This window comes from Carya illinoinensis, chromosome 11 (genome assembly GCF_018687715.1).
Source record: "Carya illinoinensis cultivar Pawnee chromosome 11, C.illinoinensisPawnee_v1, whole genome shotgun sequence".
In the NCBI taxonomy this organism is placed as follows: domain Eukaryota; kingdom Viridiplantae; phylum Streptophyta; class Magnoliopsida; order Fagales; family Juglandaceae; genus Carya; species Carya illinoinensis.
This window is the reverse complement of record NC_056762.1, coordinates 29,881,035-29,895,083: the sequence shown is the minus strand read 5'-3', so window position 1 is coordinate 29,895,083 and position 14,049 is coordinate 29,881,035. Positions and strand designations below refer to the sequence as shown.

At 34.7% G+C, this 14,049-nt stretch overlaps 1 protein-coding gene and 1 long non-coding RNA gene across 2 annotated transcripts; both read left to right on the top strand.

The window, feature by feature from the left end:
* The first annotated feature begins 4,587 nt into the window (after positions 1 to 4,587).
* LOC122282373 lies at positions 4,588 to 5,268 on the top strand. The gene is made up of 2 exons (XM_043094328.1): positions 4,588 to 4,842; positions 5,020 to 5,268. Exons 1-2 carry the CDS (start codon positions 4,588 to 4,590, stop codon positions 5,266 to 5,268), a joined length of 504 nt encoding a protein of 167 aa, XP_042950262.1.
* Positions 5,269 to 11,309: 6,041 nt separating this feature from the next.
* LOC122281031 lies at positions 11,310 to 12,072 on the top strand. Its single transcript, XR_006230122.1, has 3 exons — positions 11,310 to 11,421; positions 11,494 to 11,569; positions 11,953 to 12,072. It is a non-coding gene; the product is annotated as an uncharacterized LOC122281031 (long non-coding RNA).
* Positions 12,073 to 14,049: the final 1,977 nt, after the last annotated feature.

Below are 14,049 nucleotides of genomic sequence, written 5' to 3'. Positions count from 1 at the left end.
TTACAACGCATATTGCCTGTTGGTATCCATGGGTACTTGACGAGAGGCGTGCACATGACTTTGACTGAGTTAGGTGTATTTTTTAACTTATGTGCTAGGACGTTGAATGTAGAAGTTTTGAATTGTATGGAACAAGAAATTGCTATAATATTCTGTAAGCTAGAAAGTATTTATCCACCATCATTCTTCGACGTTATGGTTCACCTAACCGTTCATTTGCTACGTGAGGCTCAACTTGTAGGACCAGTTTAGTATAGATAGATATATCTCATATGAAGTAAGTTGTAATTTTTTGTTAATTAATATTGTGATTTACTTTAAAAAAAATTCTAAGAATATAAAAGATTTGTTGTAATTATCAATTTCAATGATCATATTAACGTGGTCAACGAACTGGGAGTAAATGATGATATAAACCATAAACATTAAAAGGAGTTCCCGAGATAGTTTGAACAATGGGTAACGATATTACAGATGCTTTACTCCATATGTAGATTGTACAAATGCATACGAATAATCCAAATGATATATTAGATGAACTGTATGCATTGGTGCATGACCCCTAGAGATGCGTTGCTCGATATTTTGCATATATTCTCGAGAAAGTCATGATAGAGAAAACATTGATTTCTATGAGGTTATTGTCGATATAATTGGAATGACATATTTATGGGAACTTGTGATGTATCTGTTTAAGTGTAATTGGTGGGATTTAAGCAATTTTCGAATTGGAGTTTGAGATGATGAATATTTTTTTAGTATTAATACGTAAAAATATGGTATGGAGATAATCATTTGATTTTGGCTTCTTGAGCATCTCAAGTATTCTACATAGATGATCTAGAGTTAGGAAATCAATGGCAAGTAATACAAAAATATTTTTCAAGAAATATATATGATGTTATCTCTAAGGTGGAATGACAAGATGAAGAAGAAGATAATCCATCTACTCAAGAAGTATACTAAGAGAGTCAACCCGTCTTTAATTTGTTTGTGGATTTGACTTAGTATGAGATGATTCTATTACATAGAGAAGATATTGAGGCTGAAATTGTTGATATGACAATTAAGCAGAATGTTGAGTCATCTGAAGTATTTACAGATGATGAGGGCGAATTGTCAAAAGAAATTGATACAGATCATGATTGACTAGTTATGTGTTCACATTACACTTGATGACAAATTTTTTACTTAATGAATGTATCAGTATTTAGAAATTATGCCACCAAAGAGGAAGAAAGTTCACATCCTATCTCTTCCTGTTCATAGCTCTCTGTCAGACTTATCACTAGAGATTTGACTCTACAAAATAAGGTAAAAATCTAATAGTCATAAAAGTTATCAACTAAGGTCATAAAATAGACATATTATATCATTTCTAACCATCGTTTACTTTGTTTCAACAACGTTATATTTTATAGAGTTAATAGTACAATCTCGTCAAGGTCGAGGCACTACTACATGCGTGACGTTGGAAAAATATCATAAAGTAGGTAAGATCAAGGTTAACATTCTTGATGAAAATACCAGAGGTGAAGGACAGCTAGCAGCTTGGCTTGGATTGCATGTGAGTGTTCTTACACAAATGTATGCACATTTGGTAACGAGTTCATGGAAATAAATCCCCCAAAATGTGAAAGAGTTTATCAAGAAGCGTTGTTTGGTAATATTTAAATAATTGATTTATATTAATATTATTTAATATGTATGAAAAAATTAGAATATTATAAATGATAATATTTTTGTGTGTTTTCTTCAATGATGACTTTGAATTAAATTTTAGTTGGAGAGAGGAGCGTAAGATTATGGATGAGCTTATGTATAATGCATTCCAAAAATATAGTGCAAGGTGTCATGAGCATTATAATAAGCTCGAGAAGAAGGAAGATGCGCGCCAACATCATTTTCAGGATGTTTGACCTTCCAAATAAGAAAACTTTTTTGAAATGTTTGAGGATATATCATATAAGGTATAATTTAATGAATTCTTTTACTTTTCCAATTTTTCATTTCGCTTCCTAATCTCAACTTCTATGCAAGAGTGAAATTCTATAAATAAAGTAAATAGATCGAAATTAAAGATTCATCATCATGTAGACTCAAGATTTTCCATCGCTTCTTTAATAAATTGGTATTGCTATTTGTTTTATTGTATATAGTTAATTATTTAGAGAAATCCTAATGACTTTATATCTTAACAAATGTCTATTGTAACAAGAGTCAGATGCCAATTATGATCTGACAAAATTAAATGTTGTATCACATACTGATCGTAATGGAGAGTAAACTCATCCCTATGCCTGTGAAAAGTATATAAGTATTATAATCTATTTTAATTAAATATATTAGAATATTTATAATGATATTAATTCTTTATCTTATGTGTAGGATAAAATAGTTGTCTTATGTGCTGAATCTGCGCTAGATCAAAATTTCTCAACAAGTGATGTTGACATTTTTACATAAGTTCTTGGTCAACATTCAAGATATTTGAGGAAATGAAATATTTATGATGATATAACATGAATTGCATTCTTATGAAAGAAAATGCATGTTCCATTGGACTAAGAAAGGTGATAAATGCTATGAATGGAAAAGGAAATGAAAGAAAGGAAAGGAAATGAAAGATTTTGTATGAAAATGGCCAATGACGAAATGAAAATGGTACCAAAGGAAAGGGGCAGATTGCAATGCTGGATTGGTCCCATTGGTAGTGCACCCAATGGCGCCATCCTGACCAAGGGATTTCCTAACCCATGGCCACAGTTGGAGATCAAGTTCAAAAGACTGCTAACCCTAATACACAGGGTGTAATAGTGTGTACCGGTTAAAGGAAAGTGAAATCTGAACTTGAATGCTTATGTAAATGTTTTATGTTTATTTAAATGTTTTAAGTTTGTATGATTATTTCAATAGAAAACAATAGTTGATGTATGCTATTTTAACTTGTTTGGTCTACTACTTACTGAGTATTAGACTCACCTTTGTGTTAATGTTTTAAACGTCCAGGAAATGTCGAAGATGAAACTATGGAGCAAGATATCTCTAGGGAGGGGGAACCGAATGCCTAGAGTACTCTTTTATTTGATGTTAAATTATTTGGTTGGCTGTTTGTAAAAAAGTTTTGGGGACATGTATTTTGAGACAAATATTCTTTTGTGAAATGGGAGTGTTTCTACCCGAGAGATGGCTATAGTTTTTAAACTTGTAATTAATGGGACTGTCCTATATTTTGACAAACAAGTTATTTTGGGACTCTAAAATATGATAGAAAATGGGGAAGGTCCCTTTTCTAAATTTTTAGCTTGTTATACAGGTACTTTTTATAAATTGTTGGTTTTATTAGGAAAATAAAGAAAAAAGGATGAAAGGTAGCAACTCATCCCACTCGAGGGAGGGGTTGTTACAAATGTAATTGAATATGTCAATTTTATTTTAATATGCAGTCAATTATATCAGTAGAATATACAAAAAAATACACAAAAATAACTGCATATAAATTTTTTTGTATAGATTTGGTACCAACCAATTGCCTTATAAGAGCCTGAAAATGGACGAAATGTCTTCAATGATTGGATCGATATACCAATCTTCAGATAATCTTGAATTTTGAATGGGATGTTATAAGTACTACTACGAAGTTGCTAGCTTTAAGTAATTACTTTGTTGAAACTCTTTTGCTAAGCTTTGCTAGAAGTGTTGCTGAAACCTCTCCTTGGTTAGGGTACATGGTTTTGAGTTGGTTTGTCTTCATAGAAAAAATTTAGCTTCCACCACTATCCCTTCTTATTGTTGCGCACGTGCTCCTTGTCTATAGTATTGCTATGTTATATGATATTGAGGACATATATAAGTATTATAATCATAAAGAGATTGTATAAAAACTAACTTATTTTCATATAATATATTAAATTTAGCTTGTAATAAAATTAAAATAATTTTATAATTTAACAAATCGTGTAAAATCACGTTAGTTTATATATCTATTTTTGTAGAAATATTTGTAGTTAAAACATTTTACTGACTAAAATGTACCTGCTAGTGGGGGCAATCTAATTAGGGAAATGTTGTGTACACAGATGGTGGTCATTGATACTGGTGGCCTTTTTATTCTTTTTACTTAGTAGTTAGGTAAATGCATTTTAATGATTTTCTAATTTTTATTTATTTTTTAAATTTTTTATTAAATTAAAAAAATACTTGAAAAAAATAAAAACAAAAACATTTGCTTTCTCGGTAGACGTTTCTGTGGACTCTCTGTGGGAGTAGCACTGTCCATCAAATTAATTAGCTGCTGCTTATTAAGGAAGATTGCATCAATCCTACCTAGTCAACTGATCATTGTCCAAGTTTAGAATTCTAGCTGTTAAAAATCTTTCCATTTATTGTAAATTGTATTCTTGCAAAATTACAGCAAACGTAAATATGTATTAGTTACCTAAAATAGGTTATGTGCTTGTATATATCTAATTCAATAGTCAATGAAATGTGTGTGGCGTTTTTCCATTGAAATCGTGTGCATCTTAAATTCTTATATGGTATCAGTAGAGCCATACTCTTATAAGCAAACAGATCCTCTTGTCTAAAATGTCTTCTTCCCCAGATCAAACATTTGATCCTCATCCAAACACTCATCCCGTCTCCTCTACTAAAAATGCCCTCATTGCTCTCAACATTACCGCACCAATCAATGAGAAACTGACGCCATCCACCTTTCCTCAATGGAGAGCACAATTCCAAGCTCTTCTTATAGGATATAATCTACTTGACTATGTCAATGGAATTTTCCATTGCCCCTCAACTGTTGGCACCTCTTTCACCGAGTTGAATAAAACTCATTGGGTTCGTCAAGATAAATTAATCTTGAGTTCCATTCTAGCTTCAACCTCCACCACCATTAACCCTCTCATCACTACTACCAAAACCTCTCACGAGGCTTGGAAAAAACTTAATCACATGTATGCCAGTAAATCTAGAACCTGAGCCATGCAACTCAAGGAAAAACTCACCTTGATCTAGAGAGGAAATCGCTCCATCCCTGCTTATTTGCATGAGGTGAAAGCCCTTGCCATTGAGATTGCACTCATCAATCATCCAATATCTGATAATGATCTTACCCTTTATATTCTTAATGGATTAGGTTCTAATTTTAGGGAAATTGCTGCACCGATTCAAACATGGGAAACATTTCTAGCTTTCGAAGAGCTTTACGATATTCTTGTGGGTCATGAAAGTTACCTACGACACTTGGAGACTGCAAACCAGTAGCTTGTGGCCTTTGCAAATTACTCTCACCTTCACAAGCAGAACTCTGGTTCATCTAGTGGGTCTCAATCAAAAGGGTCTTATAAGGCTAATGGGCCTTCTTGGTCAGAAATGGCTTTTTGACTCTGCTGCTTCTCATAATATTACTAATGACTTGGTGAAGTTATCTATTCATTTTAAGTATGATGGCACTGATGAAGTTGTTATTGGTGATGGGTCAGGTTTGACCATCTCACATATTGGTTCTTTGACTTCAAACTCACCAACATGGACTTTTATCCTTCGTGGTACTCTTTGTGTACCAAATATTTGTAAAATTTAATTTTTGTTTATCATTTCACAGCACAAAATAATTTTTTCTTGAGTTTCACCCCTCACATTTTTTTGTGAAGGATCGGATTACGGGGGTGACTCTCCTAAGAGGTGCATGTGAAAGTGACGTTTATCATTTTCCAAACTCCATGGTGGGCTCCTTTTCTAAAATTATTGCAAACGTGCATGAGCATACCTCATTTGATGGGTGGCACAAGCGTCTTGGATATTCGTCCTTCAAAGTGGTTCAAAGTCTTGTCAACAATTTTTCTCTTCCTGTTATGAACAATAAAATGAATTCTTTGTGTTATCTTGTTCTATTAATAAAGCCCATCAACAACCTTTTTAGCCTACGAGTTTTCAAAGTCATGCTCTTCTTGATATTATTTACAATGATGTGTGGGGACCTGCTCATTGTGTTGGTCTAGATGGTTCTAGTTATTATTTAATTTTCATTGACCATTACACAAAATATATGTGGTTTTATCCTATAAATGCAAAATCATTTGTTCGGAGCATTTTTCCCCAATTGAAAAACCTTGTTGAGAAAAACAGTTTCAAGCAAAAATTAAAAGTCTATTTCAACAATGTTGGCGAATATATTAGTCTCAAACCGTTTCTCTCTCTTCATAGGATTAGTCACTACACTATTGCCCCTTATACACCTTAACAAAATGGTGTTTCCGAATATCGTCACCGTCACTTAGTTGAGACTGGTCGCACCTTACTTCACGATGCCAATCTTCCTCTCTCATATTGGCCACATGCTTTCTATACTGTTACTTACCTCATCAATCGTCAACCCACTCCTCTCCTTCAAAATAAATCACCATTTGAGGATCTTTTTGGTATTCTTCAACCCAAAATTCTTACCGCTGTCTTGAGCCCACAACCAATCGTGTCTACATTTCTCGACATGTGCTTTTTTATGAAGCAAAAACCCTAGCCTCCATTGGGCCCACTTCTTCTTCTTCTTCTTCTTCTTCTTCTTCGCCATCTACATCACTAAAATCGAATACTGTCATTCAACCTGCATCTACAATCATCCTACTGTCTCAACCTTCCACTGCACCAGTGGCTTCAAAACCTGTCTTTGTCATGGACCCATCTCCTCCAGGTAATCCCTGTATCTCTTCTTCTACTACTTTTTCAAATACTCTAGATCATTTGAATGCTTCATCTCTATTGGCTCCATGTGTGATTGAAAACAATTGTGAATTTACTCCCTCGCCATTGCCACATTCGCCTCACCTTGTTTCTCACTTAGGTCTGATTGACACACTACAATCTTCAAATCATCGAACACACTCAATGACCACCCGATCAATGAATAACATTTTCAAACCCAAAAAACTCAACTTTGTTACTAAACATCCCATTCCTCAAAGTTTTGAACCAACGTGTGTGATCCAAGCCTTATCCACGCCTAAATGGCGTGAAGCCATGTCTGATGAGCTCATTGCTCTTATGAGACATGGCACTTGGCATTTAGTTCCACCCCTAGCAGGCTATAATCCTGTGAGTTGTAAGTGGGTCTTTTAGTTTAAGTGAAAAGTTGATGGCTCAATCGATCGCTTCAAAGCTCGACTTGTTGCTAGAGGGTAGAATCAAAGACTTGGGATTGATTAAACGAAAACTTTAGTCCCGTTGTAAAACCAGCAACTATTCGATTTGTGCTTACTATTACTGTCATGTAAGGCTAGACTTTAAGACAAATGATGTTAACAATGCGTTTTTGCATGGTGAAATTACTGAGGATGTTTGTATGAGTCAACCTCCAGGGTTTAAGGACCAGTTAAAACCCAATTATGTGTGCAAGTTGTGTAAAGCCATCTATGGGCTTAAACAAGCCCCTCGGGCATGGTACTCAACCCTTAAAGATGCTCTTCTCCATCTTGGCTTTAATAACTCTAACGCAGATTCCTCACTTTTCATTTAACGAAGTGACTCAATTATATGTTATTTTCTGGTATATGTGGATGACCTTATGCTTACAGGAAATGATTCAGGCTTTGTGCACTCTATCATTAAGCAACTTAGTGCTAAATTTTCCTTGAAAGATATGGGCAATCTTCACTATTTTTGGGGAGTGGAAGTTATCCCAACATGTTCAGGTTTATTCTTGTCATAGCATAAATATGTTCGTGAGTTACTGCCCAAAACAAAAATGGTTGGTGCTAAGGATGTCTCAACTCCCTTATCTACTAGTACATCTTTAAAATTGGTTGATGGTACTGCTTCTTTTGATAGTAGTGAATTTCGTGGTGTAATTGGGAGTCTTCAATATCTTTCACTCACTCGTCCTGATATTTCTATCGCCGTTAACAAGTTATCTCAATTTATGCACAAGCCCACAACCACACACTGGACAGCAGTAAAAAGATTACTTCGATATATGAAGCAAACAATATTTCACGGTATTCAGCTCCAAAAGGATACCACTTAGCATCTCACGACGTATTTCGATGCTGATTGGGTTGGGAATGTTGATGATCGTACTTCTACTTCAACTTATATCAGCTTTCTAATCTCATCTCTTGGAGTTTCAAAAAACAACAAGATGTTGCACGCTCATCTACATAAGCTGAATACAGATCATTAGTTAATGTAGCCTCAAAGCTCCACCTTCCTTGCTATGTGATAACCTCGAAGCCACTCATCTCAACTTTAATCTAGTTCATCACTCTCGAATGATGCACATCCAAATCGATCTTCACTTTGTACGTGACTTGGTTCAAAAGGGCACCCTTAATGTCAAACATGTGCACACCCAAGACTAGCTTGCGGATTTGCTGACAAAACCGTTATCTAGGCAACGTACTGAAATTCTTAGATCCAAGATTGGTCTTGCCGATAGAAGTCCTTTTTGCAGGGCGTATTAAGGAAGATTGCATCAATCCTACCTAGTCAACTGATCATTGTCCAAGTTTAGAATTCTAGCTGTTACTAATATTTCCATTTATTGTAAATTGTATTCTTGCAAAATTACAGCAAACGTACCATGTATTAGTTACTTAAAATAGGTTTTGTGCTTGTATATATCTGATTCAATAGTCAATGAAATGTGTGGTGTTTTTCCATTGAAACCGGGTGTATCTAAAATTCTTATACTGCTCTGGTCGTGCTATTTTCTGAGAGCCATTTGCTCCTATTCGTGGTCACTTTTTCGATCTCTTGAAAATAAAAACCAATAAATAAACAAAACAAATGCCTCAAGATACGAAGATATTTATTTATTTTTGGATGGCTCATGATCATCGCTGGGAACTTTAGTTGGGATTTTTGTTAGTTTATTTTGTTTTTTTTACATGTAATTTTTAATATTTTTAAATATTTCATTTTAAAAAATTTATAATATTATTAAAAGATACTTACTTAATCATTAAGTAAAAAATTATAAATAAAAAACCCCGAACCAGTTAGAAGAGTACGTAACATTTTATTTATTTATTTTTTCTTGATGCATCAAAAGCAAAGCATTTCAGTATGCTAAAGTTAGTCATAGTAAAAAACAAGCCCCTAGCTCTCATTATCATCAATCTTTATTTAATGATCAAGTTGGCAACTTGCATCCCCATCCAAATGGGTTTCGCCTACAGAAAAAGGAGAGGGGGATAGGAACCTGGGGAAGTCACTTTCTCAAGACTTTTCTGTCGTGTGGGTAGTGCTCTTCACGTGGTGCACACAATCATAAAAGCCTCCTCTCTCTCCATTGTGCGATCCTGATTCAACTCAACTCCATGCCAATGTCATGTCTATTGCATCAATTACATCCATGCAATCCCTTCATAAAATTAGATATCCCACACAAGGATTTGACAACTCGGACGATTAATAGTGGGTGTTGAGATATGTGTGAATAGTAGTGAAAAAATAGATAAAAAGTAATAATAAAATATTAAATAGTAGTAAAAAGTAATTATAAATAATAATAAAAAATAATAATAACGTAATGGATAATAGTAGAGTATTCTAAAAATATTTGAAGTAATCTCGATACCCAAACATGATCCGCCATCCATTTGCCTTTCGCAGAAAAATAACTATTTAAAGAAACTTCTCGATCTATGCATTATCTTTATTAAAGGGGATGGATAATATATTAAGAAAATGTCATTGTCAATCAATCTTATAATGGCTAACCTTTCAACTTTCAAGTTTTAAGAAATTAAAATATAAGACAAACAATAACATTATATATCACTACAACATTTTGTGGCTTTTACCACGAATTCTTTTTCTGCGGATATCCGTCGTGGAAAAAAGTGGCCTTTTGCCACTAAATTGATTGGAGAGAATAAACATACGCATTTTCTCATGAAATTGTCTTAGTGGATAATGTTTGATGGCAAAAGATTTTTCTCTACCACGTCTGTAGTTTTTGTGATCAACTTATTTCCTGGATAATAAATATGGGCAACATATAGACCTTTAGTGGAAAAATAATTATTGTGACGAGTTAAATTGACGTTTTACCACAGATTAAAGTCGTCGCAAAAAACTATTTGATTTATACATTCATCATCGTGGTTTATTGTTTTTTCCCGCTACTAAATAAGTAATTCCCACAAATATTACTCCCCACAAAAATCTCTACATATTTTTAAATAGAAGAATATTATACATTAGCCTATTGTATACCCACACTCACACTTGACGTCGATTATCTTTCTTTAATTTTTTTAGAAATTTATTTCAGATATTTAAAATATTAATTATTTTGTTTTAAATTTATCGAATTTCTCACTGAATTTATTTTTTGATTTTTTTAGTTGTAAAAATTATTTTGATGTGCTTTCTTGTTATTAATTATTATTTTCTAGTTGATAGATTTTATTATTTTATTTTACTAAATCACTGCATTTAAATTATATTATTTAAATTTATCATTATAAAATCATACCCGTTAGATCTATTTTAAGACCCAGATTAAAAATTCTACACCTTATTTTTTTCCCTTCAATTTTTTTCCCTCCTTTTCTTTTTTCCTTTTTCTTTCTTCTTTCTTCTTTCTTCTTCTTTTTCTCCTTATTTCTCCTCCAGCACTGCGCGACCCAGCCCCCCGATCTGCCGTCCTCCACCCAGCCACGCCGTCGGCCTCCGTACGGCGACACCGCCCAGCCCACCAGCTCCCCCACACGCCGGCGACCACCCCCACCCCAACCTCCCTTCCCCACGCTCTCTCTCTTCTCCCCGATGGCCGTGCGAAACCCATTCGGGTTGTGGGTTGTTGCGCCGCTGTGCGCCGCCCATTTCTGTCGCCGTTGCTCCCATTCTCTTCCCCATCAGCTGGTGACCTCACCCCTCTATTTTCAGCCCCTCTCGCGCCGCCAAACTCCTCCACGAACGGCTGCAAGCCGCCGCCCAAAATCCTTCCCACGCCGCCGTCGCACCACCATTGGCCACCATCTTCTCACCATTTCATTACCGGCCCTTTAGCAACCCAAACCACCCTTCCCCAGCCCCGATCCGCCACCCATGAAGCCCCACCCGCCACCTCCGGTTCTAAAGGCTTAGTTTATTGCTTAATTTTTGCTTAGTTTATATTTATTGCTTAATTTAGTTTATTGCTTAGTTTATATTTATTGCTTAATTTTTTTTTTTGTAGAACTTGAAGTTGGTAGAACTTGATGTGGGTTTCTTGATATATTTACGCCTTCTTGATGTGTATGTTAATCTTTTACTCCATCATGTTTTATGTTAAAATGGTTGGACCTCTGATTGAAAGTCTTAAAGTTTCAGATACAAGAGATGTTAAATGGAAACTGGCAAGGGGAATATGCATCACAGGCAGTTCCTTGAGGGCAAAAACATCAAATTTGCTGGTGGTATATCCTCCTAGATGTAAGATCACATTCTAGTTTCATTCCTGTACTTTGTTGATAAAGCGAGGAACTGACATATTCTCCTCTCTAGCTTTGTATCCTGAACAGGTTACCCCAATCCGTGCTCTCCAGATCAGTAGTGATTTAGCTGTTTGTCCTTCGGGCATGTAAGTTTGTGAGTTTTTGATTGTGATTTACTAATTTTTTCTGCTTTCTGTGTTTTTCCATTAGTATGTCATGATGACACTGTGTTCTTGACTTGCGCGTCACAATTCTGAGGATTAGTTTACTCCCAATAAAACAAGTGAGGCCTGCTGTGTTATGAAACATGTATAATTTTCCTAAGATCGACGAAAGTTGGTCCTCAATTGTTAAATCAGGAGCACAATGTTGCCTCTCGAAAAGATTTGGAAATAATTAGCCCCTTGCCACCTCCATCCTATGATTCAGTTTCTTTTGTTTCTTGTTTTTCTTACATTATAAATGTTGCGGTTTGATGCTTTAAAAAAGTTAATTCTGTTGCACATTCATACTTTTTTTTTTTTGATAGGTTTGCACATTCATACTCATCTACATGCTGCAGTTTGTGAGTGCCGTGCAACAGTTCCTTTCTTTGTTCAACACCACTTAAATCCATAGTTTAAGTGGAGTAGGGATATCTCCCCCAGTATGTTCTGTTTTGATTGTATGTAGCCTTACGTTTTGGCTTGAGTTTAAGTGGACCATGGATTTATTAATAGTATGTTCTGTTTTGATTGTATGTACCCTTATGTTTTGGCTTGAGTTTAAGTGGACTATGGATTTATTATTAGTATGTTCATGGGTTTTGAGAGTAATTTCAGATTGTAATGGATAGATTTAATATTTACTCCTTAATTACACTAGTATTTGTCCAATGAGTGTAGAAATGGTGGGTAAATTATTATTGCTCATGAATTATATGCCACGAGCCTCTCACCAGAAAATTTGGTGGAAAAAAGATTTTAGTTACGATATTGTATCATGAGCAATACTTATTTCCAATAGTATAACAAGTGAATAATGTTCTTTCGACAAATATAAAGGTGACTAAAACATATTTATCACCAGACGGTGTCATCCCAATACTAATAATAGTTACGACTTAGGGAGTGGCCAAAAACTTTATACCACTAAATGTGTGACAAAATCATACGTGGCTAATACACTTTTTCGATCTCCACTCTGGTGACAATTGATGTTACTGGCACCACAAAGGGACCGTTTCTATCTTCATTTGCCACGGATGAAAACAAGTTTTGCCACAACTTCTAGTCGTGACAAAAGGTAGTTTTTTCCCACGAAATAACTTTTTCATGGAAAAAGTTTATTGCTCATGAATTATATGCCACCAACGTCCCACAAACAAAATTGGTGGACAAAGATTTTTTCTCACATAGTCCCCACTTATTTCGACAAAATTACCTCATGAGAAAAACCAATATTTGTTGTAGTATATATATATTTATAAAGACATAAATAAGTATAAAAAGCTTCTCTTGATTAACTTTTTGGAGCTTGGTTTGAATTTATAATAAATTTATCTACAATATAATAAGTATGATTTTTACGATATTTATCTAGATTTTTTTTTAAAGAGAATATAATTTTATAATTTTCTTACCTCACTCGCGCGTAACGAAAGAATATCGGGGATTTCATCTTTAAACTCCCGACGGTTACAATTTGAACAAATTAATGTTATCTAGCTAATGCCACATGCATGATACTTCATGTCTTCATCTACTAATTGGTCCTTATCTTGTAATCGCTTGGCTTTAGTTCGAACTCATGCTGGTGATTGATTTTGACGAGAGGCTCTTCTGATCCATTGGTTCTCAGCAAAGAATTGTTGTAACAAGAGGAGGAGCAGCAGCAGCAGCTTGAGTTCTTTCTTTTTTCTCGAGATGACTTTGTCCACGACTAAAGTCATGATATATGCCCCCATGCATGCAGTGGCATGTCTTTTGATACTTGCCAATGTCTGCGTGCGTGTAAAGGCTCGACAAATAAAATCTCATAGGCCTGGTAAGACTGTCTGTGTTGTCACTAACAACATCAATATCCAACCATCTTTGACATCCCTGACAACACTGAATTTAGATGTAGACCAGCAAAAGTTCGTTGCATGTGTTCCCTTTAAACCATTAATGCATCGAGAATTGGGTTAAGAAAGATTCTTCGTCGTCAACTTTTTATTCTTTTTTAAAGTGCATGTAATTGATACACATGAATTAATCACGAGTAAACTAGAACAAAAATCCTTCAGATGGGTTTGCGCATTGTTCGAATTAAGCTCATGGTAGTCTTAATTTACCTTAATTACTTTATGATGAAAAACAAGTTTTAAAATTTAAAAGTAGTTGTTCATGTCTCAAACGGAAAGGTCAGCAACCCGAAATATGAAGATGCATGTTGACGATATCATTGACAGGCCATTAATAAAACTTCATATATCTAACCGTATCATTTCTCATGTCATATATAATTAAATATATATTATAAATATTATATATAAATATATATTATATGTAGATACACGCATAATTTGATATTCCAAAGCATTGGGTACTACGTATTGGGTGAACTATGATAAGTCGCAAATGGCCCGAATAGAAAGTAACCCTTC

Bases quoted from the DNA above. Each gene is read 5' to 3' on its own strand.
- LOC122282373 (XM_043094328.1), top strand. From the start codon at position 4,588: ATGTCTTCTTCCCCAGATCAAACATTTGATCCTCATCCAAACACTCAT. The intron at 4,843-5,019 runs GTTCGTCAAGAT...ACCTTGATCTAG, and splicing joins AGTTGAATAAAACTCATTGG to AGAGGAAATCGCTCCATCCC.